Raw genomic sequence first — 27,981 nt, 5'->3', positions numbered from 1 at the left:
CCCTCCCAGATCCACCTCCATAAGTCACACAGGCTTCAACAAGGGGTTCTTATTCTTCACCTCTGCTTATGACCCTCTGCAATTTCAGTGCCCATGTCAATTATCCATCAAATCCTACACCTTCATAGCTGTTCAGCCTTCTTTGTACCAAATTTTCTACCTCCTTACATTGGCCATGCATATGCAAGACCTTAACTTTGATATACGTGTCTATGGCCTTTGTTACCTTTGACCCTTTCTGATGTTTCCCTGTAAATTGGGAAAGGATGGATATCAGATGAGCAAAACATCTGCTGTCCCCTCTTCCTTGGGAGCTCATTATCCAGCAAGACATCTCCTACCTTCAGTGGGCCCTCCCCACTTGTGCATGCACTAGCTTTATTCTGCCTCCACTCAAGTTAGAACCTAACTTGGACACCATGCCTAGACCTTACAACAGAGCTCTCATGATGCCCCAGTTCCCTGTCTCATCTCTTTTTGCCCACCTCATGTACAGGCCTGATGTTCATTCTCTAGGGACGTTGGCCAGTGATAGTTTGCTCCCCTTTCTCCTAGTATCTCAAGCCTATCCTGACTTGGTAGGTGGGGCTAGTCTGCTATTTCACCTAAAGAACAGTGTCCCCCAGGCAGGCTGAGTTCTCCCTCTCTTTACTTTATCTGTTTCCTCCTCCCTCTTTAAGTTCTGTCAGCATGCTTCAGAGAAGGAAGTAGGACCCCTCCGCTTGCATGGGCTCTGAGGCCTCTTTCTACCCATTGTCCCACTCTTTCCAGCACAATGACTATCTTTCTCTATGCTCCTTCCTACTCCACTTCCTACATTCTTACATTCTTACAAGGTCATCTTCTTTCTGAAAAACCCCTGACTGATCCTACTGCCCAGTCTCCAATCTTTATCCATGCTTCCTGAAGGCCGGGGTGGGGGCGGGGTATGGGTGTGGGCTGCACTGCCTCAGGCTTTTTCTCCTTCTTCCCCTTCCCCTGCCATCTGGAACTTTCCCCAGCCATATTTATGATACTCTCCCTCCAAGGGCAGACCTGGCTCTAGCTCAGGAAGTACAGTGCCAGCAGTCCTCTAAACTCCTTATAGTAAGCCTTTGCCAATCAGATCAGCCTTGGCTCCCTATGTTCTTATGGGTCTACTGTATCCATGGAAGGTCAGGAAGAAAGGCAGCAACAGCAGTTAAAACCATCAAAGAGTGAAAATCCTTAGGGTGGGTCAAGGCTAGAGAGGAAGGTTGAGGGTATGGGAGATGCTCCTAGCTTTTGGGAAACTTTCCAGTTGGGAAATGGGGATCCTTTCAAAGGCAGATGACTCGGAGGTGGCTATTCATACAAAAAGCCAGGACTGTAGTATGGAGCTGGGGGTTCAGGTCCAACTCTGTGGTGTGTCTACATGAATCTGCTCCAGTGTGGGGCTGGGGATGATGGTGGTACCTGCTGAAACAATTTTTTCTTTTTCATCAAGGCAGATCTCTCAGTGACCCTGATCTTGTTTGATCCTTTTCTCTTGCCAGTCTTCTCATTTCCTCTTCAGGAGTATCCTGAATGGTTTGGATTTTGTTTGTCAAGTCTCCCTTCTGTCTTTATGGCTTCTAGACCCTACAACAGAGGGACTCGGACTTGGATGGGGACCCTGGGAGGCTCTAACTTCCCCTGGAATAGCTTCTTCTTCAGAGAGCTGAGCCTTAAGCTTCTTTTCCAGAATTGGTGATGGCCATGCCAATGCCACCTCCTTCTTGTATTATATCCCTGTGGTCTCCACTCTGGAGGATGTCGGGCAGCTGCTTGAGATGTGTTCAGGAGTCCATGAACATGATGTAGAGGTTTTCTTTGTGTAATAATCAGGGCCTGTAAGGACCTGTAAAGACCTTAGCTTTGTCCCCTGTGACCCTCCTGAAAGCATTACTACTTCCTAGTAATGCCCATTAAAGAATAAATTTTTAGAGGATAGAGTAATAGTGAATAGAAAGTTTAGGGAAAAAAATGAAAGAAAAAGCAACCATGCAAAATCTCAGCCTTCTAATAACAACAACAATCATCATTTCACTATACTCTCCTTCCTGGTTTTTAAAAATGTGGTATTTAGAAAACGTTTATAATCATAGTGCGTACATATGCATTTGCAGTGATTAAGACCTTGAGCATCCTTGTTTCTGATAAAGGTTCCTGTGCTTCTCCAGCAGGAGTGACAGGTGGCACCTCAGGCAGGCAGACAGGCAGGGGTGGATCTTTGGCTGTGCAGAGAACACTTAATATCCTTTCTATGAATCTAAAACCCTCCCAGCAGTGGTGTCTTGGATGGATGCTTGAAGGGTTTCTCAGCAGGGTAGTCAGTTAATCCTGAGCCCTTCTACCTCACAGAGGTCTGTAAAGAGAAGTGAATTGAAGGTTAAATTTCCAGAGACTACAGCCCATTCAATAGCTTGTGTTCTCAGAAAGAGCAGTCATCACCTTCGTTATCATCTCGCATTTGGAGAGGGCTTTACTTTTAAAGTGCTTCCCCATTTGCCAGCTCCTCAGTCCTCCCGGCCACCCTGTAAAAGGCTCATCAGTATTTTCATCTGCACTTTGCAGTGAGATATTAGAGAAGTCAAAAGACTTGACCAAGGTTACCCATGTTAACCACATCCAAACCCCATGCCCTTCACTTGACCAGTGACCACATTTCTCCAGGCGCTGTATTTCTGTCTGTTTCCTCCAGCACTCAGACGGCTGTTCAGCACTCACGTTCTGGCTGGTTTTCCTAACAGCCCTCCTCTTCCTCCCTGCAGGGGGCCGTGATAAGCGAGGCGGACCCATCCTGACCTTCCCTGCTCGCAGCAATCATGACAGAATAAGACAGGAAGACCTGCGGAAACTCGTGACCTATTTGGCCAGTGTGCCAAGGTAAGGTGAAGGGGAACGACCTGCTGGGGCGGGAGTGGGGCTGATGCAAGTGCGTTGGAATGAGGGCTTCATCCTGCCAGGGGCCTGGTTGTTTCTACGCTTGGAGTGGATGCTAATGATTCCTGGAAAAACATCACCCAGAGTTCACCTTGTTCTCATCATTCCCATTGTTACTGCTGGGACCCACATGAATGGAGTGGGAGCCCTGGGCAGAGGTGAGAACAAGGGCAGGGTCTGGAGCAGGAGGCACTGTGGCCTGGGGAGGAGGGTGGGAAGTTGCTGTTTTCCTTAGGGAAGCGGAAGTCTGGCTGATTCCACTCCGGCTTGTGCAATGGATTATCTTCAAAACCTCTGGCTTGTGAATGTGTTTATGGCTTTTGGAGTTTGGGGCAAATACCTGTACTAGTGTTCCACAGCTAGCTGCAGCCCTCCGCTCAATCAAGGTCACACCTTTTCAGCAGGGTTAATATTGCCTCCAAGAGGGATGAAAATTGGGGGGGCTAGTGAAAACCTTGGTTTTTAATGTATTAAGCACAGATATATGTACTGTACCTAAAAATATGTACAGTATATTCATGGTATTAAAATTTTGCCAGGTGGGGGTGCCTGTATGGCTCAGTCAAGCATCGGACTCAGTTTCAGCTCAGGTCATGAGCTCAGGATCCTGGAATTGAGCCCCAGGGCATTGGGCCCATGCTTAGTGAGGAGTTGGCTTGGGACTGTCTCTTTCTTCCTCTGCCCCTCTCCTTGCTCACGTGCTTTCTCTCTTTAAAATAAATAAATAAAAATCTTTTTAAAAAATTTCATTGGGTAGGGCAAGTAAAGAAAAAAAAAAGCATTTAAAAGCTCATTTGGAGCAGGGAACAATGATAATTTTAACATGTTGAGAAATACTGGTTTCTGAGTGTTTCCAGATAGTGCTGGTCACATTGGTGGTAGAGAGACACGTGTCGAGGCCATGGCCTATATCTTCTAAGAAGGGAGAGGAGAGGCCTTTGTAGACTCAGATCACAGCATGTGAGAGCTGAAAGGGCACTGGGAAGCAGCCTCGGCAACTATGTGTTGTGCTCCGCTTAGGAATTAGGGTCACTGGGGATGAGAGCTGCTCACAGGAATCCATGGCAGTGGCTGGCCTAGAACTCTGCCCTCCTGACCCCTGCCCCGGGGCTCTCCCATCCTTGCCCTTGACCAGAAAAATTTCTGTTCTCTGCCATTTAGTGGAGCTGGAGCCTGCCAAGTGTTTGTCATGGCAAATAAGAAGTGGTACCTTGGGCTTTCGGAAACTTCTTCTTATCTGTGCATTTTATAGGAGAATTAGTAAATTACAAAGAGGACCTCCATATTCAGCTCTGCCTCTGCTGGGAGACCTAGGATAATTGTTGAAAGTGCTGATTAGGGACACCCGGGTGGCTCAGTCAGTTAAACCTCTGCTTTTGGCTCAGGTCATGATCTCAGGGTCCTGGGATTGAGCCCCGCATTGGGCTGTCTGCTCAGCAAGAGGTCTGCTTCCCCTTCTGCCTTCCCTCCCTAGCCCCCAACTCATGCTCGCTCTCACTTGCTCTATCAAATAAATAAAATCTTTTAAAAAAAGAAAGTGCTGATTAGGTTCTTAGAGCAGGTATCCAATGAGGCAATCACTACATTTAAAAGTACTACGAGGGAGGGGTGCCTGGGTGGCTCAGTGGGTTAGGTGTCTGCCTTCAGCTCAGGTTGTGATTCCAGGGTCCTGGGATCAAGTCCCGCATCAGGTTCCCTGCCCAGCAGGGAGCCTGCTTCCCCCTCTCCCTCTGCCTGTTGCTCTGCCTGCTTGTGCTCTCTCTGTCAAGTAAATAAAATCTTCAAAAAAAATTTATAAACAAAAATAAAATAAAAAGTAAAAGTGCTACAAGGGAGACAAATGAAAGGGATTGGTGGACAGTGATGGGCAGGTGGTACAGGGGATTGAAGAGCAGTCATCTAGGGCTTGGAGGATATTGATTAGAATTGGGAGAACCCCTGAAGGGCCCCCACAGAATGCTATGCACAAACAGATGTCAGATAGTCTGCTGGGGGTCAGAAGAGAGATAAAAGGTCTTAAGTTCCAATGAAAGGGATTTGGGTTATATCTGAAGAAGAATGTCTAAACTTTGAGTGGGGTCTTTGGACGAAGAATAGAATAGAATACTTTTTTTTTTTTTTCCTGGAGGTCTTTGTACAGAAGAAATATTCCTTTCTGTCTCAGAGGCAAGGAGATGGACTAAATCACCCATGACTGATGTAGGTAATTTAGCAATTTACTCATCTACGAGCTAAGCAGTTTTAAAAGCACCTTTCCCAAGTATACTACTAACAGGCATAAAGCCAGGCATTTTCTAAAGCAATTTACAAGAGAAGTTTTCATGGGGACCCATGATGAACTCTCAGTTCTCTTAGAGTCAGAAGAAATTGGGGTCCCAGGAAACATGAAGGGTGCATTTTTTCTTTCTGGTGTGTTTATCATATCCCTGCAGCTAATGCACACTTACCTTCTAAAGAATAGAAGGTAAAAGTATTGGAAGAACACTTTTCTTCATTCTGATTTGTTCAGCAAGGATGGGACAAAATAGAAGGGCAGTAATTAAAAAAGAGGGGGTAAAGGAGAATGAAACCCATGAGGGCCCGAGAGGAAGGTTACAGTACCTTAACACTGAAGGAATAAACTGGGTGTGAGCTCTCTGCTTCTCAGAGGGTGGTCCCAGGCATTGTGTCTGTACCCCTGAGAGGAAAAAAAAATGTTCTTCAAAGGTTCTGGCAGGTGGGAGGCAAGTGTCCTGTTGCCATCTTCGGTGAGAAGGATTGTTCTTGGAGAGACGCCTGGGTGGCTCAGTCAGTTAAACATCTGTCTTCAGCTCAGGTCATGATTCTGGGGTCCTGGGATCAAGTCCTACACTGGGCTCCTTGCTCAGAGAGGAGTCTGCTTCTCCCTTTGCCTGCCGCTCCCCCTGCTTGTGCTCTGTCTCTCTGTCTCTCTTTCTCTCTGTCTCTCTCTCTGACAAATAAATAAATAAAGTCTTAAAAAAAATTGTTTTTAGAGGCCAGCTACCTCCCAAGGGTCTTTGCTTACCAGGAGTGTGAGCACCTACAAGTGGCTAGTGGCAGAACTTACCAACTAGTCATGCCCACCCATCACTTCCTAATTCTGTTGGCCCCAAGTTCACATGTGACTGCTGTTGGAAACAAAATGTGGAACAGAGTTTTTCCAAAGACAGTGAAGTCTGGGGAGGGAAACTGAAGAACTTTGCAAGTTAGATGGTTTTTGCCACTCTTCTGCTTAGCCATGGCTTTGGGAGAGAAGGGAAGCCATGAAAATGAACAGCAAGATCATGTCAATGATACTGATGAGAACAAATGACCTACTCAGGGTTCTGGCTCAGGAGGCTGAAAGACAGGCTCCTGTCGGGGAGGAGTGTGCTCTGCAGACTGGTATAATCATCCGTAGATGATATTTGACATTCATTCTCTCATGAATTTATTCATTCTTTTTCTGTTTAACAAATATTTAGAGCCTCTACATGCCAGGCAGACCAAGCATTCATGGTGAGCAGGAGGAGACATTTTGATAAAGTTAAGTAAAACCTGGGTATTTCCCTACCCAGTGCAAACCAGTAGCCATTAAAGGGCAGTACACTATATGACTGTGCTGGTAGCACCCAAGATGGGCTGGCCAGCAGAAGACAAGCCAGTAAGGACCAGCAGGTGATGAAAGAAGATCCCAGAATCTAAAGAACCAGTCATCTTGAGGCTAATTCTGGCACCATTCTAGAATGGATGATTAAACAGGTGGTTGTGGAAATTGAGAAATGAATGGGAAGAAATAGTCCCACTACTCTCTGTGAAGGCCAGGCCACTTTGGACCACTGCATTCAAGTCTGCAACATGGAACTCTGCCAGTCCATTTTATTTATTTTTTTAAAAGATTTTATTTATTTATTTGACAGACAGAGATCACAAGTAGGCAGAGAGGCAGGCAGAGAGAGAGGAAGGGAAGCAGGCTCCCTGCTGAGCAGAGAGCCTGATGCAGGGCTTGAACCCAGGACCCTGGGGTGATGACCTGAACTGAAGGCAGAGGCTTTAACCCACTGAGCCACCCAGGTGCCCCTGCCAGTCCATTTTAAAAATAACATGGAGCCCTTAGAGTATTGTCATGGGAACAGCATATTGAGGGGTCCACAAACTGTATCTCTGCAGGTGAAGGATTGGAGGATGTTTTCTGGCAGGAATGAAAATGGAAAGAAAGTGGTTCCTGACTTCAGAACTGCCCCAAAGAGAAGGGAGCAGGCATGGTTAGAGGTGGGGACTCAGGCAGGAAGAACCTGCCCACGTGGGAGCTATCCAGCAGTCTTCCTGCTGCCTCTGGAGAAAGTGAGCTTCCTGTCAATAGAGATGGGGTGACAATTCTTCCATTCAACTGGAGGCTGGATTAGATAATTTCTAAGAGGCTTTCTTATCCTGAATTTTATGTTTCTATGGTACTGGGGGGAAAAAACATGTCATAAAATCTAGGACATCAAAACAGAGTATTGTCACTCCCACCAGCATACACTTCTTTTCTCAGGCTCCCTAAATAAGTTGGGGCCTGGAATTTCACTTCATATGGTATCTACATCTGAAATCCTAAGAGAACTGCTTTCCAGTCCCCTTTGGACTCTGGGTGGGAATTTAGGGGGTGTCAGCTGGGACCAAGGATCATCCTGGACCGTGACAGTTTGGAATAGCCCTAGTTACACTCTTTTGGGATCTATCTTGGCCTGAGGTAAGTCCTTTCTAACTTCTCCTTCATGCTCCTAACAGGTTTGAGCACCCAGGTTCTTCTCCACACTCTCTGTCATCTTCTTCTGAGGAATCACAGACTATCAGAGAGGGAAGAGGCCTGAAAAGTCTTCCAATTCAACTTGCTAATAACTCCATTTACTGAATTCAACAAATGTTTACTAAGTGCCTACTATGAGCCAGGGCCAGGATAGGCATCTTGGTGGGCTCTTGTGTTATCTTTTCTCACTGTCATCCATGCTATACTCAACTTACATTTTTTAATCCTTCTGGTCTGCTATCTGCTTGCAGCTACTTTGTACATGAAAGGAAAAGAAAGGAAATACTCAGATACAATCAGCTGATGAATGTTCCTAGAAATTGAGAGCCAGGATAGAACATTTAACCTGAGAGTAAATAATTGCCCAGGCAGAGCTCACAGTGTAGAAAACCTACCCCCTGTGATTACTGAGAGTTGACCAAATGCTTGAAATAGGAATTTCTAGGTAGCTAAAATAAAAAAAAAAAAAAAAAGCCCTGGGTTACTTTTGTTGCATTGAATTTCTCCTCTTCATCATCTTTATTATTCTGCCTTGTCATGACCATCTTTCTGCTGCTTCTGAGGGCACCAGTTGTTAGTCCCTTGATGTGTCTGCCACTTAATTCTGCTCTTAGCAGTGCAGCGAGATGCTAAGTGGTCTGGCAAGAAAGGCAGATATCATACTGGTGAGGAAAGATGATAAGAAATTAAGATGGGATATTCTGTAATGCCAGTCAAACCAAGGTGCCAATATTCACAGCCTATTATTTGATAACACTTGCTCTTATTCTACTGATTTCAGCAAGAGATAAATTGGGCTTATAGATAGCCATGTCTTTACCAGAGAGCAGCCTCACCAGAAAGTTGAAATATGCAGAAAGAGCCAGAAAGACAGAAGATGAGGAGGTAAAAACTGCAAGGGTTTCCTCCCACTATTCTCAGCCTTAGAAAGCCCAAGCTATCCAAACTGTCATCATGAAATGTGTTTTATTGGAAGGGCCTGTGGCGATGGGTTGTTGGCATCCTGCCCTTTGTTCTAGAATCATCAATTAAAGGAGGATATGGGGAGTACTAACAGAAGGTCCAGAAATAGGACCAATGAGAACGTTGGCCTCAACTTACTCCTTTTCACATTCATTTTAAATTTGTTTTGTTGCTTATGTATAGAGGGCTTATTATTTCTGTTATAGTTCCCAGGTTCTATGCAAATTTGATCAATAGCAGTTACGTGTCCCTGTTGTTAAGCTGTGCGTCACTCAAGTCCTGAAGAGCAAATAGTGTTCCTCTCTGCTGCTGAGGAATGTGAAATCACACCAGTAACTGCCCTCATTAGTGATCACCTTCGTCAGAGCTGTGCAGACCTTCACAGCGAAGGGAAGAGAGGCATCCTAGGATAGAAGGCATGGCGGTTCAGATCCCAGCTCTGCCGCTTCTCAGTAAAGAAGCACACGGCCACTCAACCTGGGTGATCTGAGAAGAGTTTAATGAAGGCACAGTTTACAATCATGCAGATTTGGATTCCCCAGTATCCCAGGGCTAGAATCCGAGACTTGGGAGATTTAATTACTTCTAGGCCTGAAGGAGCGAGGTGAGGAGCAGTTCCCAGAATCTGGAGGGTGACGGCTGTGTGAGAGGGCTGCCTGATCAGAGCTGTGGCCTTGGGTGACGCCATGATGGGCGGAAGGGGAATCTATACTTACTTCACTGTCCTCCCATTCTCTGACCTCCTGTCATTGTCATGGACTGAAGGCAGCCAGAGCTGGTGACATCGATGCAGTCCATGTGGGTCAGCCTCCCAGGGCATCGGGTTGAGGGGAGGGGATGGAGAATGGATTTGGAGGGGCAAAGGGAAGATATTTGGCATGAGATGAAACCTTGGGCATGATACTCAATATTTCTGGTCCAATATTCTGATTTTTAATTTAGGATAAGAATGCCCATCTCACGAGAGTGTTGTAAAGAAATTATCTAGCAATCTCTCTGTAGCACCCAGGTGCCTGGTACTTCTCGGTCTGTCTCCTAAAGGAGAATAATAATAATAATAATAACAACAATAATAATTGTATATACACACATACATATCTAGTAATTTTTGCTACATATTAAGGAATAGATATAATGTGTTTGTAAGTTACAAAGCATAATAATGAATGAACACCTGAGAGCCCACCCCCCAACTTCAGCAGCAGAGTATCATGTCTGCTTTTTTTAAAAAATATTTTATTTATTTATTTGACACATAGAGATCACAAGTAGGCAGAGAAGCAGGCAGACAGAAGGGGGAAGCAGGCTCCCCGCCGAGCAGAGAGCCCGATTTGGGGCTCGATCCCAGGACCCTGAGATCATGACCCGAGCCGAAGGCAGAGGCTTAACCCACTGAGCCACCCAGGTGCCCCTCATGTCTGCTTTTAAAGCTGCCTATGACTCCTCACCCCGATCCCCCTTAAATCCCCCAGAAACAACCACTGTTCTGAGTTTTGTGTTTCTCCTTCTCTTGCTTTTTTGATATAGTTTAGCACATGTTTTCATAAACAGTATATTGTTTAGTTTTGCTTGTTTTTGAGTTTTATAAAAATGGTATCATACCATATGTAGTTCTCTTTGACAAGCTTTTTTGAACTACTGTGATATTCAGCAGGATGGATGAATTCTCAAATGTGATTTTGAGTGGCAAAAAACACTTAATGCATCCAACCTCTGAAACTGATCTATTAAGTAATAAATAAATGCTAACCATTATTATTACTTTAACCTGCATTATTGAACAGTCAAGTGTTTTGCATGCATAACTTAATTCTCACAGCATGTTGAGGTGGGCATGATTATTCCTCTTTTATATATGAGGGCCTGAAGCCTAAAGCTCCGAGAGGTTAGGTAGCTTGCCTATGGACACACAGCCAATATAACTTACAGCTGGTTAACAAGAAGTACAAGCTAGTTACCAAGACTTAACAAGAATGTGTTAACATGTTCTAGTACCAGAGCTTGAACTATTATCCACTGAAGAGATAAGGAGCCAGAATGAAAAGGAGGCCATGACAATGGCATGCAGAGGACAGATCTGGGGATAGTAGAAAGGTCGATGCTGCAGGATAGGCCACAGAATGGGTTGGAACAGGACAACGGAGGAGGGTGGTAAGGAGATGAGGGGGCAGACAGGCGTAATGAAGATGGGCAGCAATGATCTGTGCATCAAACCTGCTTTCTCTAAGGTTCTCTTTGGGTTCTAAGTGTGAGTGTACAGGTAGAAGAATGCAGATGGCGACTGCATCACTCCTGGGTTTCTGCTGGTTAAAGCAGCCATGGTGAGTGGAGTATGTGAGACAGTGCAGGTGACTGCGGGGGGTGCCTCGGACTTTCTCCCCTGGGTGTTTTTCTTATAGACATGTAAATGCTCCTCATTTATGCTCATCTCATTTATGCTCATTATATCTCATTTATGCTTATCTGATGATGACTATCTGATGATAGTCAGCTAGGCTTTAGAGACCAAAGAACACAGAGATGTAGTGAAAATACAGAAGCACTTAGGACCATGGGAACTATTTAGAGAGATGAGTAAAAAACTATCAGTGGCAGGGACCATGCACGTGAAGCCTAGTCTCTATTGTCCTCTAGAGACGGTGGTCCCACTCAGTTTCCCTGGGCCCGAGGCCTTTCTTTCGCTCTGCCACCTGTCTGGTTCATCTTCCGTGCTACTCTGGCAGCAGAAGCAGCATTCTGGCATTAGCATTCTGCTGATATGCATTTGGAAGCTGGTCCACTTCCCTGACCACACTTCCCTGCCATTGCTGGACTCAGCAGGTCTGGCCGGCACAGCCCTCTGGGGCTGCAGGGCCAGAGGGGCTTGGGGAAACCCTGTGGAAAGCAACTATAGTGTGGAGGAGGCAGAGCAAGCCGTGATACTTCAAATGTAGAGACAAGCATTTGTGATTCCCTGGAGAACAATAACCTGGATGATCAGAGGCGGAAACCATGTGGTCATGAAGTAGCTATGGGAAGCAGGCTTGGTTATTCCAGGAACCCGTGAATGCCTTTAGATGATAAATCAAGGACCCAGCATTGGACAAAGCATTCCTGATGGAGAGAGGAATGTTGTTTGTCTTGCCCAGGCATCTTCACTGTAACCCTTGGAAGAACATAGAATCAGTGGGAGTGGAGCTAACAGTAGTGGACTAGCAGAGAAGAGGGAAAGACTAGAGAGCTCGAGGGAAAGTACCCGATCCTGGAAATGAGGCAGGGGGTTCCAGCCCAAGAAGAATGAACCCAGAAACTTCTGTTCTAGGAGAAGAAATGCTCATTGTTGCTGATGAATGTCCTCACCTGTAAAATAGGCGTGGGGTTACTAAGCACAACAACGGTGAGAATTACACGAGAACTCATGGACAGAGCCTAGCCCAGAACTTGGCACTCAGAAGGAGCTGATGGTAAACAGCAGGCCTTTCCTTTTCCTTGCTGAAAAGTGGAGACCTTATTTTGGCACCTGTCCTTCCTTGCCCCTAGTACTGCTTTGCCAAAGTCAGGCTCTGGGAGATGGTTGAGATTAGGATAGAACTAGCAAGAATATCAGTGATAGCAGTGAGGTCAGAAACACTGAGCAGACTTAACAAGAAGTACAGAATGTGTTAACATGTATGCCTAGTAGTGTGATAAAGACTTGACCTCTTTTATTAATTAGAAAACCATTTCTTTATTATAGAAAATAAGTGCAGAAAAATCTAAAGAATTAAATACTTAAAACTCTACCATGTAGAGAGAACAATCAATATATTGGCATATTCCCTTCCTTTTCTTTAGAACTCTTAAAAAACAAAATTGAATTATGTTGCTTATTTAATTTTGCTTCTTGTTTTATTCCATTTTGCATTATAGCATGAGAATATTTTCTTAACATTAAACACTTTTTATGCATAATGGTGTGTCTTGGGATGTACCATATTTTAATTAATGCTGTCCTTAGACATCTAAGTCATTTTTGAAATTTCATTGCTATATACAACTCCCAGTAAAGACCTTTGTGTATAAACCTTTGTCTACTTTTTAGGTGGTTTCTTTGGGATAGATTTGTGGCAATCATAGACTTTTTTTAAAGGCTGGTGATTCACATTGCCAAATTGCTTTCCAAATTTCCTAATTTATATTTCCAATATGTCTTGCCTTAGACTTCCAAGTCTTGACATTTCTCCACATTCGTTTATTTGCTCATCAATAACCAGGCCCCACTGTGCAAACATTGTTATTACCATCATCAAGAAACCATAATGTAGTGTCATGTGTTATGCACCTAAGCCTGATCTTGGATTTGAAAAGAGTAAAGGAGTTGGTCACAGGACCTGCCCTTTGGGGGTCTCTCAGGTCAGGATTCTTTCTACTTTTCTGAGATAATAGGCCTCTTAATGGGAACCAAACATTAAAGTCTGGATCTGACATGAAATCTAGGACTTCATTGCTTTTTCCCACCGCGAATTTTTAGTTTTGCCTTTGGGTGTGTTTCAGCTTGTTGGCTGGCTGTGCAGTCAGTTCTTGGCCTGGCTCAGAGTGGTTGTTAACCTCCTCTGTGTTCCTCTGCACTGAAGTCCTTATCTGCCTTCCAAGTTAGGGTCCTTGGAATTTTTCTCTGGGTAGCAATGCTGAATGAGCCTCTAAAGCTTAGTGGCCTTGCGTTTTCTGCCTTAGGCTGCTGCCGCTTTGGGCTCACCAGTAGCAGGCTGATTGGGAACTGACATTTCTGGTGCCACCTTGATTAGGTACTTTGCAACATATCGTGTGAAATAAGTCCCAGGGCATTCAGGATTTTTCTGGAATACGTGCTAGAGGATCAGGATGATTTGAATTTAGTTCTGATTTATTTGTCAATGTCAGAAATAAGGGAGTTCCCTGAGTATAGATGCTGGAGAGACAGGCTAGTGCTGGGGAAGAAGGATATATTTTTCACTTAGTGGGTTCTATCTAGATCTGGGGCAGTTTTTCTCTTCTCTACTATATGACTGTTTTTGACAAGTTTTGTATTTCCTGCCTCACCTGTCATTGGTTAGGTCTTATTGTGTGCCCTTCACTGGTGTTTGGTGTTGTGTACATTTTTAGGCATATGTTGGATACTGACATTTTATGTTATAAAACTAAATTCTTTAGAAAGATTGGCTTTATTATATACGTGCTGGCAAGTTAGGTGTGTTGCCACCAAGTGGTGGAGTACCTCAGGTCAGCTACCCAAGGACACAGATGGGTTTTGTTAGAGTCTCTCAGTGGTAATATTCTGCTTTCTCCTCAGTTAGACCTTGGATTTTCTAGGGTTTACTTTTTTTTTTCAGGCTTTACATTTTTAAAATTTTATGGAAACATAGAAAATTAAGTAAGCACTAAGTAACAAAATTATTTTTCCAACTACAAAATGGGTTTAATATAATCTTTCTCTAAGAACTATTAATAAATATTTAATAAAATGACATTTATGGAAATATTTAACTTGGGCATATAAAAATTGCCAGTTGAAACTGGGAAGTGTTATGGTGCTATTTTTTGGGGGGGAGGAGTGGGGGAAGATGCCTAAATAATGTGGTATATCTATACCAATTTTAAATTTGCTTTTATGAAGTCAAATCTTTTTTCAAATTAAAAAAAAATCCTTCCTATTTGTCTGTTTTTGAGTCTTAGGTAGATTGAAGTCACTGTCCCCTTTGCTATTTTCATCAGTCACAAACATTAAAGTTAAAAGTCTTCATTTGTCTTTTCAAACCTTCCCTTTTAGACACTTTCCTGTCTCTGAGCACAGAAGATGAGAACAAGACCAATACCATTACCTCAGCCTTTTGGTGGCTGAGAGTATAAGCCCGGTGAATATGTTCACTAGTTGCAAAAAGCCTCTATACCGGTTTGCCATGGTCACTTTTAGTAAAAGATGAATTGCCTGTTCCATGCCATCTCATCTCTTCTTGGATTGCTTTAGATTAAAAACAAAAACAAAACAAAACAAAAAAAACAAAAAAACTTCATAAGTGTTTCTTTCTTGAAAGTTCAGCATCCATCACTTAAGCAGAACACAGAATTTGAACAAAACTTGAAAATGACTTTGGAATCTGGAAAACTCATCAGAAAGTGGTGATGGGCCCTGCTTCTACAAGTTCTGACTGTCCACAGAAAGCCTTTCTCCTGGATGGGTGGTGAGCCCCTTGAGGGCAGAGATGGTGGGTCTTGTCTGGTGGGTGACTCTGTAGAGCAGTACCTCACAAGTTGGCTGGGTTTCATTACACCGAGGGGACAGGCAGTGTCTCATGCCCAGCAACCCCAGGGCCAGTGCCAGGTTCTGTCTTCCAGACATGGAGTCAGTTACAGCAGACACAGATTTCCTTCAGGATGTCCTCTTTCTTGTGTAAGGCGCTGGACCCACAGGCAGTAGCCACCGGGTGGACAGACTGGTTCTACCGCAGGGAGAAGGCAGAGCCCTCGGCCAGAAGATGGAGCATGGTGGGGGGCGGGGTGCATGCCAGGGAACCGGAAGTGACTCCTTCTCATCACGGAGTATGCCGGTTTCCAAACGGAGCAACTGTGACAGTCAAACCCGCTTCTCCCAGCAACCAGACAGGAACACTTTGTCAGAGCCATGGTGACTCAGACAAATGTTTTCTGGATGATTTACTGACATATCCGCATGTGTGTCCTGAAGGCCTGGCCCTTTCCTCTGAGACACTCCCTCTTTCCCCGCCCCATCCCATTCTAGGTCAGGCAAAGACCAGCCTTGGTTCTGAGAACTACTCAAAACCCCTAACCCCTCTTGTCTGTTAGACTGTTTCATGCCATTTTAAGCTGGAATTTCATCTGTTTGCAATGATAGTAATTCATGTGCCGGGTTTTGCACAGAAACTCCTCTTGGCCTGGTGCCTGGGGCAAGGTTTCAGCCTAGTGCTATGACATGTCCCTGTGCCCCAGCTCCCTTCCTTGGAAGGGAATGTGCACTCATCTCCCCAGGGTAGGCTGTTTGCTTCTGCATGACACTCAGGCCTCCAACCCATCTGCTGAAGGGAAACTCCCTGTTTTAGACGTGGAGGAAGGCCAGAACAGCTCCCAGCCCTCACCCAGCCCTGACAGTGGTGTGAAAGTCCACTCGGATGCCTGCAAATTGGTCCAGAGCTCATTCTGCGTATGCATAGGATTGTTTAGCTCTTACCTGTGCACCGACATAGAGAGTGAGCTGAAAATCCTCTAGCTTTTTCGTACTGCCCCTGAACACATAGGCTAATGAGGGGGAAACCAGTTCTTGCCCTTGGGAAGGCTCACAGTCTGTTTGAGGTTCCAGAATCCACTGGAGATGACAAAATTGAACATTCTCAGGGCAATGGTTCAACAGTCATGCCAGGTAAATGGGCTTAACCAGAGAAAACTGATTGGACATAGAATCTGACCTGGATTTTTTTTTTTAAGATTTTGTTTATTTATTTGACAGAGATCACAAGTAGGCAGAGAGGCAGGCAGAGAGAGAGAGGGGGAAACAGGCTCCCCACTGAGCAGAGAGCTCAATGTGGGGCTAGATCCCTGGACCATGGGATCATGACCTGAGCTGAAAGCAGAGGCTTAACCCACTGAGCCACCCAGGAGCTCCTGACCTGGATTTTAAAAGAAGTAGGTAGATTAGAATCCTGGAGCTGGAGACAAGCGGGTCCGTAGAGATCAGCCAAACCAACCCTTTACTTTGAAAGGGCGAAGTCCTGTCCAGAGAGTGCTGGGACATGGCCAAGGCCACCCAGCCGGCCAGTGGTGTTGCTGGGACCAGCTGCAACCCAGAGCTGCCCCCTGACGTGGACAGAGCCTGTGGGACAGTAGGTGGCCCCCAGAACGGCATGTGCTGGAGGATAGGAACTCCCCACAGTCATAAACAGAGGATTATTCCATGCACACACGAGCTTCTCGAGCCTCTGAGCTGGCTGCAGGTGCAAACAAAGACCGTTGGAGCCCTATTTAGTTTCCAATTCCAAACATGCCTCCCTTCTTCGGGTTCCTCTGTTGGGCTGTCTGTGGCCTCCTGTGCTGTTCTCAGGCTCCCCGCTTGTGCCTAAGCTCACAAGGTTTTTCTTCCACATACGTCATGGTGACCTCAGCAGTGCCGTTGGCCATGGCAGCCCTGGCTCAGTGCCCGAGGGAAGGAAAAGGAGGGCTGGCTGCAGGTTGAGGTTCTCCTGCCCCATGGGAAGGAGAGCTCCTGTGTTGGTAAAGCCCAGTGGGCATGCAGGGGTGACTGCATGAGGGGTAGCTGAGGGTGTCTGTGTTGGTGGGTGTGTTTGGGCATGTATCTGCCTGTGTTGTAGGCACATAGTGGTGGGCTTTCGAGAAAGTACCATTACCTAAGAAGGAGGGTGGGGAGAGTAAAAGTGTGCACAGGTGCAATTTGACCAAAGACTGTTTCCTAGAAGAAACGTGGTTTATTAATGAGGATTCCACTGGCTCTGCCAGGAAACTGAAGCCCAAGGGGAGAGATTGGGGATCCCGTGTGAGGGTGGGGAGAGCTGAGGAGCAGCAGGAGGAGAAGGGGTGGTAATAGCAACGGATTGGGGTGAGCAAGGAAGAATCACTGCTCTGTTCCCTGGCAAGCGGGAACAGCCGTGGTGGTGGGGGTCGGGCAGCCCTGGCCCCACCTTTGCAGCTTCACTCTGACCCCCCTCTCTTTTCTTTCTCCCTGTTTCAGAAAAGCTCCTTCAGTCTTTTGTTGGGGTGACCGAGGCATTGTGGTTAGACAGGAAGGTGGATCTGATCTTCAGTTTACTCCTTACAGATGTCTGAGCAGTAACTATAATGACTTTTTTTCCCTAGTTAAAAGATAACTGTCTTGCACCCAGCCTGACTGTGGGGGAAAGGAGCGGATGTAGGCAAGGCCTGAGCAGCAGGGCCCTGGAGTTTGTCTGGCGGGACAGAGACAGGGGAGGGCTGTGTGGAAAGGTTGTGGTTTCAGTTTCCATTTTGTTCTTTCTTTCCCTCTGCTGCTTTGGTTTCTGTTTTGTTTCTGCCTCAAGTTCTGAATGCCCCAGAGGGAAGGGATGAACAGCTCTGTGGGGGCAGGGTGGGAAATGGGACAGGAGGCTGCTATCGGGAAGTCGACCTGTCAGTTTCCATCACAGCCTCCCTGAACGTGCCCCTCTGCTGCCTTCCCTCTCTGGCCAGCCAGCCCCAGACTTCTAGAAGCAATTGTTCTGTCCTTCTCTGGGAGTTTCTAAGCTCTTCTTCCCCTAGTCAAGAGTAGCTCCTTTCAAATGCCCTGCCCCCAAGCCAGTCTGATTTAGAAAGCAGGGACTCTTCCTTGGGTGAATGGAAGTTACATTTCAGAGACTGTGAGATGGTCAGGTGACCTGCTGATTAGCAAGGCTAACCCTGGCTGGCCCCTCTGAGACAGCCATCCTTTGGAAGGCTATGTACTATCACCTTGGTCCTGCTGTCACCCATGCCATTTCTGGAACTCTCTTTGACTATCTGAGGAGAATTGACTTTTTAGTAAGTGTTTTTTTAAAGGTGGCATCTAGGACAAGTCACGATGCAGATACAGAGGCCCTAGTGTGTTTCTTAGGCCATTAGGCCTATCATTTTAGGGCCATACCTGGGTATGCTTGGAGTAATCAGCGAGCCTGAGTCTATGCTATTTAGTACTTCACTATGTCCTGGGGGTGGGGCTGGGTTGGTAGAGAAGGGAAGACAAAGAGAATCAGCTATAGCCTTGCACCGGACACATTTGCGATCAGCAATGTTTGTTTAAACAGCTTCATTTGAGTGGAATCAAGCAACAGACTTTAAAGAGGTGGAAAAATGGCAACCTTCTTCATTTGGCCTCCATTGTGAGGTTTCCCTGGGACTCTGAGTTGGGCTAGAGTTGAGTTTGCTTCTGGAAGAATTGAGCCTGGGGGAATGGCCAGGGGAAGCTCCTAGACCTGGAAACAGGGCAGGCACATTGCAGAATCTTTGCTGTAGTAGTGGCTTAACCTTGGATGTGCATTCTAATGACCAGGGAACTTTTTTTCCCCCACCACCAGGGAACTTTTAAAAATGACTGATTCCAGCCCAGACCAATTAGTCAGTCTTCTCACTTTCCAGAGGAGGAATTGAGGCTTTGATTTAGGACAAAGCATTACCTTTGACCTTTGCCTCCACAGCCCTGGCTTCACAAGTCAAAGGCACAGGTGCAAAAGATGTGTTGTTAAATGGGTAGAAAAGGCACAAATTCCATGGAATCATCATGACCTGGGAAAGTGAACAAAGAGTGTCTTCCAGTAAAGCAAACAGACAAAAACAAAAGAAAGAAACAAAAAATGAAGAAACAAGAAACAAACAAAAAATGAGAAACTAAAATAAAAACCTCTGGATGTATTGACGTGGATTCTGAGAACTTGACAGAAAGCCAGCTGGTAGTTGACCTGTGAGCCAGCCAAGAGAAGTCCACAACAGGCCAGGGGGCCCTGCCTCCTCTCAGAGCTCCTCTCTCCCGCCTGTCAGCCACCCAGCCATCCAGGAGCCCTGCCCTCTGTGAAGGGCAAGTCTGAGAACTGTGCCGGCCAGGAAACACTCCTTCACCACACAGCATTCCCTGGAGAGTGGCTCATTTTTCAGTAAGACAGTGTCTCCTCCAGTGTTCTTTTTACCCCTTCTGATTATACCAATTAGAAACTGTAAAGAAGGTGCTAATGTGTCTTTAGCACTTTTCTTTACCATCTGCTGATTTCTGGTTGTTTCAGAAAGTGGGTGTGGTGTGGTTTGGGGCACTCCGCAGAGGACTGCTATTAGAGCAGTGAGGAGTAGAAAAAGGTTAACCCTGATTGGAGTGATGGATTCAGAATCGAAAGGAAATCTGGATCCTGTAGCTGGAGACTCTCTAGGGCTGGAGGATGGCATGAGAACTCTGACACAAATGGGTTAGGGGGCTCTTTTCCTCCTCGGAGCTCAGGGACCTTTCTGCTCAAATTCAGAATGGAGAATTCAGCCCATGAAATGATTTTAGAGAGATGCAGGCACAGCAGAGTTCAGTGGAAAAGGGTGCAGTGGGTGACTCATTGGGGCTAATCTTTCTTCTTCCCTTTGCTGGTTTCTTTCTGTTCATGGAGAACTGACTCCAGGGTTTAAAGGCTGTTCATACAGGGTGGGTAAGACTTCTCCAGCCGTCCTTCCAAATCATCCTGAGATGCTGGTCGGCCTCCACCTATAGGGACAGAGCTGTGTGTGGTAGGCCCATGTTGCTCTCATTACACAGGAAGTCCTTCCCTTACTTTGTCCTTCCTTTTTGTCATCCACTGCTCAGGGACCAGTCTAGCTATCTACCACAGTGTACAATTTCTCACCTTCCCTGGAGAACTTGGTGAGTAGGTCTGATTTGAAAATTACTTTTGCTTCATCATAGCTCAAGCACTGGGCCTTCCTGGACCCTAACGCTAGGATTCTGACACCCTGTATTGGTGACACCCTGTACCCCACAACTTGCACCAACTGAGCAGCCCCTAGTGGTACCCACTAAGCACAAACCCTTGTTGCCCCTTCCCCTGGGCTGTTGGTGTGGTGTTCATTGTGGAACTCTGCCCCTCCACCTGCCGTCAGGATGGTTCGGTGTTATGTTTTTTCCAGGAGCTGTTTCAAGTGAGAACCTGCTGGACATTGATAGATAAAGGATAAATCTCAGGTGGCATCCCAGGAGCTGGGACACAGGACGTTAGGCCATCCCCCTGCTGCCAGAGCACAGTGGAAAGCAGCTGCAGCCTGGCCCTCATTCCTGGGAACGGGCTTTAGTACTCAACACAGGGTACCCTGGACCTCCATCCCTGATTGTCTGATGTAGGGGAGAATTGTTCTTCCTCTCATTTCCAGAGCTCTGTGGCTTAATAGAAGACTGGAAGCAGGTTGACTGACATGTGGATGTCTGGTGCAGATGGCCAAAACATCCGCCCAAACTGTGTGGCCCTGAGCAAATCACTTTCTTGCTTGGGAACTTGCTGTCCTCAGCTCTTAAAAGAGAGACACAAAGACAAGTTGAGCTTAAAGCAACTTTAATGCATGATCCTGTGACTCCCTCACTTTAGACTGAAGGAAAACCAGTGAAGGATTTGCAGGAGTAAGCATTAAAGTTGTTTCCAGCTCCAGTTGTCTTTGTCTCTCTGAGACAAGGTGGCATGACAGATACAGGAATCAGAGCAGATTCAGATACTGATTTTGGCTCTTCCTGGTGACTTTAAGCAAGTTATTCAACTTCTTTGAGCCTCAGCTTCCTTAACTATAGCGTGGGGAAATAATAGCAGCTACATGTGAGGTTCATGTGAAGAATAAATAAGATAATGCATGCATAATGCTTGGCATACAGAGATTCTCATGTGCTCAGTAAAATTAGATTTTATCATTAATATGTGTATGTCCTATTTTAATAAAAAACAGCTGCTCTGTTTCATTAGTTTGGCTCATTAGTTTTTTATTTCTCTCATTTATTTATTTCTTTCATTAGTTTTTTATTTCTCTCGAGCTTGAGTTTTTGAGCTCCCCAGATTTAGAGCTCCAACCTAGATCTGGCTGCTGGTCTCCTGCTTCCTAACTGAAATTTGCTGCCTCTGTTTCCTCCCTGTAAAGGAGGAGCAGCCAGCACACAGGCTCTTTTCCACCTCAGGACCTTTGCACGAGCTGTTGTCACTGCCTGTATTATTCTTTCTATGGCATTTCCTTAACTAGCTCCTTCTCATAGTTTTGTTCTCTGCCTAAATGTCAGCTCCTCATAGTGGCCTGTCCAGACCAAATGAGAATTTCTTAAGACTTATCAGAATTTATATTTATTCTCCTTATCTAGCCACCATCTTGTGTCCATCTCTCCCCATAGAATGTAACCTTTATGTTTCTGTCTTGTCCACATTTATGTTGCTAGTGCCTAGCACTAGGTCAACTGCAGAGCAAAGGTTCAGTAAATATTTATTGGATGAATAAGTTAATGAACTAATAGATAATACAATATATTTACATGACACCATATTATTTATGAAGCACCATCATAACTAGGCTCTCATTTTGAAGCCACATAAGTGCCTGTGAGGGAAAAAGAAATCAATCAGCCAGAGCTTGGCTGCAGTTACCCCACATAGGACAGCTACCATGCAGAGTAAGGACAAGGTTATGGCAATGTGTAAGAAGAACCTGTATCCCAGTTGGGATGGAGTGGAATGGGAAGAAATGTATCGGGAAGGAAAGATTTCCTGGAGAAGGAGGCATGTGAACTGAGCTTTGAAATTAGATTAGGAGTTATCTAGACAAAGATGGGGTTGGTGTGGGCAAGCACGAAGGCATAGAGGTATGAGAGGTCAAAGTCTAATACAAGATTGAAACTAATACTGCAGTTGAGAGAGTCATGCATAACATGTTGTCTGTGTTAGCGAAGGGGAGATCTCTCAGACAGAAGAGATCAGGGAAAACCCGAGGGAGAAGGTGGCATTTGAATCTGACCCTGTAGCCAGATGTGAATGGGTGGTATCCAGGGTGGTTCACCGAGGTGGCCCAGATGGAATGCAGAGGGCTGGTCTGGGCTTCACTTGGTCTGGGACCTGGGGAGGCATTAGTGAGCAGTGATTGAGAGAATGGTATTTCTGGAGGCCAAAGCTGTAACCTGGGGTGAAACCCTGGCCTGACAGGTACTCCGCCCCTCTGTTCAGACCCCAGGGCAACCCTTAGCTTGAGGCATTCATATCTTAATCCCTGCCCCCCAAGCTAAAGGCACTGAGTCCTCAAATGTGTGAAATAGGGCTGGGATGATAACAGCAACTAAAATAGAGAAAGCAGATCCAAAGGCCAACAAGTGGACAGACCATATGAGTATGTGAATGAGCTGGAAGTAGTTTAAAGAATGGTGAGTGTAAGCCTCCTCCAAAGACACTGGAATGTGATACAAACAGCAATAATAGTCATGCCTAATAAAACCATTTTGGGAGACTGGGCTCAACAGTGTGCTTCTAAACTGTGATTTCTGATTGCCATGGGGGGCCACCAGGAGCACAAAGGGTCAGTGGTAACACACCTATTCACTGGTTCCTCAGCGCCCACCACTGAGACCTTCTATACCCGTACTGGCCAGACCTGGGACAGCCCTTGCAGCGCTCACAGCCTTGTGGATCAAGAGACAACTCTGGGGCCATCAGATGGGGCAGGGCCTGGGGGACCCAGAGGTTAACCCAGGACTTGCCCAGATATTTTAGATAAGCCTGCCAGGTCAGGTGTATGATAAGATGCAGAAACTTCATAATGATTTAACAGCAATTTAGAAGAAGAGAAGGAAGCCTGGGAAGGCAGATCTCCAGCAGGTGTCTGGTTGAACACAGATTGCTATGTTGGGGAAGGCAGCCACCAGGCCCTTCAGGGAAAGCCTCTCTAGGCCAAAAGAGGAGGAGCTCAGTGTTTGCAAAAAGAACCAGAGGAGTGCACTGTGAGGACAGAAATCCTCCCAAGCCTGTGCTTCCAATAAATGACTCCATTTGAGAGAACAGGATGATATATATAGAGAAACCTACCAGCATGTTTGACAGGCCCCTGTAGAGCATAGCTGTTGGTATGCCTTGCAGACTTTGCCCTGACTCTTTGCCCGTGTGCTACCCACTGTTTATTGAAGCCTATTCTAATCTGATTTAGACAAAGTGAATTATCCTTAAAATCCTACAAGTCACACCTAAGACAGTCTAAGAGAGTCAAGGTATTATCTTTGAAGCACTGCGGGGAGCCTCCTGGGTCTCATCCCAGACTGATTTTCATCATAATACCTGCAAGAGGTTCCCAAAATCAGCATTTTTAAACAAATGTCCTAGGTGGTAATGAAAATCACTAACATCCGAGAAGCCTTGGCACAAAGTACTGCAAATGCTTTTTTGGGATATCACGACTTGGCTGAGTGAAAACACCTCCAGTGACATGTAAGGAACAAAAGAATAAATGGTCTAGAACTGAATACAAGACGTATCCGATCAATCATAAAGTATAGGTCTATGGCCTGGGCCTGAGGGCTCCAGAGAGTTCACAAATCAGTTTACCGTGCAGTTTGAAGGGGCTGTGATTTATCTCAAAGGGTGCGAAGTTGGCCAAGGGGGTCCAGCTCTCAAGTCCCACAAGGGAAACAAGTCCCTGTTCCAGACGGGGCAGGAGGGAGTGAGCAGCAGTTGAGTTTTTTCTCTAAAGTAGGAGGTGTGGAGGGCCACTCACTCTCCTTTCCCCTCCTTAGTGGACTCAAAGGCCTTTTGCTCCAAACTTTATCTTTCTATGCTTCCATCCTCCCCATATATAATGCAGTAGTACTCTGTCTGTGAACATTTCATTTGGGCTAACAAATATCATTTAAAGTGTAAATAACCTCAGGGGAAAAGGAAGGCGACCTGTTATATTTTGGGTTAAATTGGTTTACTCAAATTGTTCTCCGTGGAGCACAGTGAGTGAGAGGAAAAGAGGTCTGGGGGCAGGGAGGCTTGGGGAAGAGCCAGGCTGGGTAACTCATGCGGGGCTTGGGTAGCCAAAGAGCCATGTGGAGACCCTGGTTGTTTCCAGAGTTGGGAAGATGGGCCTGGGATGGGAGTATACCAGAAGCAGACTCTGATGACTTACTTTGACATTTTCTATAATCATCTCAGAGATCAGTAGGAAGACCGCTTCCCGGCTCCTCTCAGTCTCTGGGCTAATAAGCTGAAACTGCCCTGACCAATGGCACCAACGCCTCTTTGTTGCTAAACGAAAGTTCTGATCTCAGTTAACGACCTACCTCTTTGCAGCATGTGGCATTGCAGTTCCTCCTTGAAACCTTCTCTTCCCTGATTTCTCTGACTTCACTCCTCTCTTGGTTTATCCTTAACCTCTCTGCATTTTTCCCCTCTGGCTCATCTGCTTTCTTCTCCCATCTCTTAAACACTGATAAAATCCCCGTTAAGTTCTATATTTGACTCCAGAAGTTTCTTTTCACCTTACTCCTTTTCACTGGGTGCTCTGTCACTTCTGTGCATATCTAACACAGTTCATGAAAGTATTCATTCAGCAAATATTATTGAGTGCTTGCTTGGTGCCCAGGCACTGTATGATTCTTGAGTCACAGTTGGAAACCCAGATTTCTTTAAATTTCCAGACCACATATCAAATGGCTTTCAGAATTTCATGTATGTAGGACATTCATAGATATATATTTTAGGCTGTATTTCATGAGATGGAGATTCAGGTGTGAATGATTTATTAAGGACATTCTCTTCGGAAAAACTTCTAAGGGACTTGGTTAAGCAGACGAGAGAAGAGGAAGGACCCAGCAAGATGTGGTCTCGGGTAGTCTAGCTGGAGACAGAATGAGAAGCCTCTGGAGTGTGAATCACACTTCATAGTTACTCCACCTTGAAACAGAAGGTCTGAGCTTTGGCACCTTGTAATAGAAAGGCAGTGCCCTCCCACCCCCCTGACCTGGTATGGGGTTGTCCCTGCCCAGGTGTCTCTTGGAGAAGTGTCACCCGTCAGCTAAAGGAAAGTCTCCAGAGATGGGCTCAGGTGTGAGCTGCTAGCGGCAACACTTGGAGCTGCAGGCTGGGTGCGGTGGTCAATGAAGAAGTGGGACATGCACATCATCTCTTCTAGCAGCTGAGACTTACAAAGTACAGATTATGTTTCCAGCACCCTCATAAGTGCTTCATGTACATGAGCAAACATAACCTTTAAGTACCCTGTAATGTAGTTATTCCTATTCACGTTTATCCCTGTTTTATAGTAAAGGGGCTGAGACATAGGGGTTAAACATAACTTTCCTGAGCTTCCTCAATAAGTGAGTGATGGAGCCAGGATTCAGACCAAGGAAGGTTGGTTCTAGATTCCATGCCCTTAATTGCTGCCTCAGTCTGTTGAGTCTTAACACATGCCAGGCACTGTACTAGGCATTGTGGGGTCCAGCAGTGAAATCAGTACAAAAATCCCTGCCCTCCCTGATGTTACTTACCAGTGAGGGAAGATGGACTAGGAGTGAATACGTCAACTGTATGATCCAGATGGTAATAAGTGCTCAAGAGAAAAGTCAATAGGGGAAGGGTGGTAGGGAGTGCTAGTGGCAGCTTAACTTTGAAGAGGGTGGCCCAAGGGGGCCCGTATGTAGAAGGCATTTTGACAAAGATACAAAGGAGGTGGCTTCTCTGTTTCCACTCTGACCACTCCCTCTGGCCGACCCCGATTTACTTTCCCTCTACACAGCGGCAGGGAGATTCTTCCAAATCATCTGTTCATGTCTCTTCCCTGAATGACACCCTTCAGTGGTTCCTCACTGCCCTTAGGATAAATCTGGCACTCCTGCCATGGTATGACATGCATCCTGATTTGGGGGTCTGCCTCCATTCCTGCCTCTTCTCAGAAGGCCTCCTTTTAACGTTGTGATGCCCACGGCAAGAGAAACCCACATAACCTATGTGTAAATATTGAAAAGTAATATAGCAAGCTAACAGACTGTTAAATAAAGCATCTACCCTCTGCTTTGACAAATATATCTTCATAGCGAATTAGGAGGCCAACTTCAGATTTAGATTGGTTGGACTGCTCTGCATTCCATGCTAGAACTTGGCAGTTCAGGGAGACTGGCCCCTAGCCCATGGTAGCCTCCCTTCTCTGCCCACTGCCCAGGTCTGTCTTCTTGTACGTGTGTGGACACCCCAGCTCACATATCTGTGTTCTAGCCACATCCCCCTGCTCACACTGGTGGTATTGTCTTTGGGGGACTGGACCCGGAAAAGAGGTACATGTGTGCCCAGGAAGTAGGTTGAGAGTCTTTTGGGCACAGTTTTTTAGGGTTTTAGGTAGTAAGAGCTTAGAAGGTGGGTGGACTCTATGTGGCAAGTTGCTTTGTTCCCTGGTGAGGGGAGGGTGTGCAAGAGGAGAGTCAGAACCCAGAACAGGGCTCTCTGAAGCAGTGAAGCAGCACCCTCTCATGACTCTCTGCCTCTTACCCATGTGCCCAGACCAAAGGGAATTGCTGGAACTTGTCAGTACGCCATGCTCTCTTGCCTCTGTGATTTTGTGATTTCACACAGACTGCCAAATGGAGGGCATACACTTGGAGTCCTTGTCCTCCTTGTCCTCATCTCCTGTGAGCATCCTAATCTAACCCCCCATCATGGACCCTAACCCCCTCCCCCCCAGTCACAGAAACATATGTAGTAGCAATATGATTGAGTATAATATGATAAATATATAATATGATATAGTGATAGAGTGATATAATATGATACAGTGACCTGAGCATGGGCTTTAAAGTCCTGGTTTTGACTCTCTGTTTAGCCACTTAATGGTCATTTGACTTTAGGCAAATTCCATGCCTCAGTTATTTCTTATATGGAGATAACCAGATCAAGTTTATAAGTTATTGTAAGGATAAAATGAAGTAATGGTGTCAAGTGCCCGACTCCAGGCCCTGGCATAGAATAAGCATTGGTAAGAAGTTCTTTTCCCTCCCCCAACCATGCTCCTTCCTTGAAACCAGACATACTGAGCACCTTGGGAGATTACGCTGTTCTCATAGAAAGATGCCAATTAGATTAGCTCTCAGCACTCAGCCCCTGGGCATCTGTCTCCATCTCCTGAGCTAGGGAGAATTTCATAGAAAGTATTCGTGCCTGATTTCTACTTTTGGTTGTCAGGGATTATTAGTTAATAATGTGTATGCTGCTACTGACCACCACATTTAGATACAGGGATAGTCCCACTCCAACTCTTGGTGGCCACACTGTTTGTTGTTAGGGACGGAGATCTCGCCTGTCATCAGGACTACTGTGACAGCAGTGGAGCCCAAGGAGCAGGTAAACAAGGAAGGTGGTCATCTCTAAGAAAAGGCAAGACCACGGTTACCTTGCAGTGCCTGACACAGTGGGCCTGCAGCAAATGTGAGTCAAGCCAAATGAAGTTAAGATCAATGAGAGAAGCCAGTAAACTCCAATAGAAAAATGGATAAAAGAACTAATCAGGTGAGTCCCAGAGAAATATGTATGGGCCAAATAAGCTATAGCTAGTAGTCAAAGAAATGCAAATTTAAATGTAATGCAATATTTTTCCTAGAAAATGGGCAGAGATTTAAAAAATTCAGTGGCTGGTGCTGACGAGGATACAGTAAGTGGGGCAACTCTCACCCATGGTTAGGGGAAATGATTTTCTGTAAAGAACTAATGAGAATGATTATTTTGTGGGATAGGAATAAGATGGACTGTGTGTCATTAAATGTAATAGTTTTGAAGACATTTAGGTATGAGAAAAAATTCTATGTTGCAGTTAAAAGTAGAACAATATGCAGTATGAAAATTACATGCACAAAA

At 45.7% G+C, this 27,981-nt stretch overlaps 1 protein-coding gene across 22 annotated transcripts in view; it reads left to right on the top strand.

Moving 5' to 3' along the window:
• Positions 1-27,981, top strand: part of KALRN (kalirin RhoGEF kinase) — a 658,233-nt gene that overhangs the window by 190,257 nt on the left and 439,995 nt on the right. For all 22 annotated transcript variants that reach the window (XM_032869462.1, XM_032869460.1, XM_032869458.1 and 19 more), the window contains exon 3: positions 2,772-2,886. In XM_032869462.1, the coding sequence (XP_032725353.1) occupies positions 2,772-2,886 (115 nt within the window). The remainder of the gene's footprint in view (positions 1-2,771; positions 2,887-27,981) is intronic.

This window comes from Lontra canadensis, unplaced genomic scaffold (assembly GCF_010015895.1).
Source record: "Lontra canadensis isolate GAN:19392208 unplaced genomic scaffold, GSC_riverotter_1.0 scaffold38, whole genome shotgun sequence".
Classification (NCBI taxonomy): domain Eukaryota; kingdom Metazoa; phylum Chordata; class Mammalia; order Carnivora; family Mustelidae; genus Lontra; species Lontra canadensis.
Note: the sequence above shows the minus strand (reverse complement) of the source record. Positions and strands in the feature narration are given on the sequence as shown.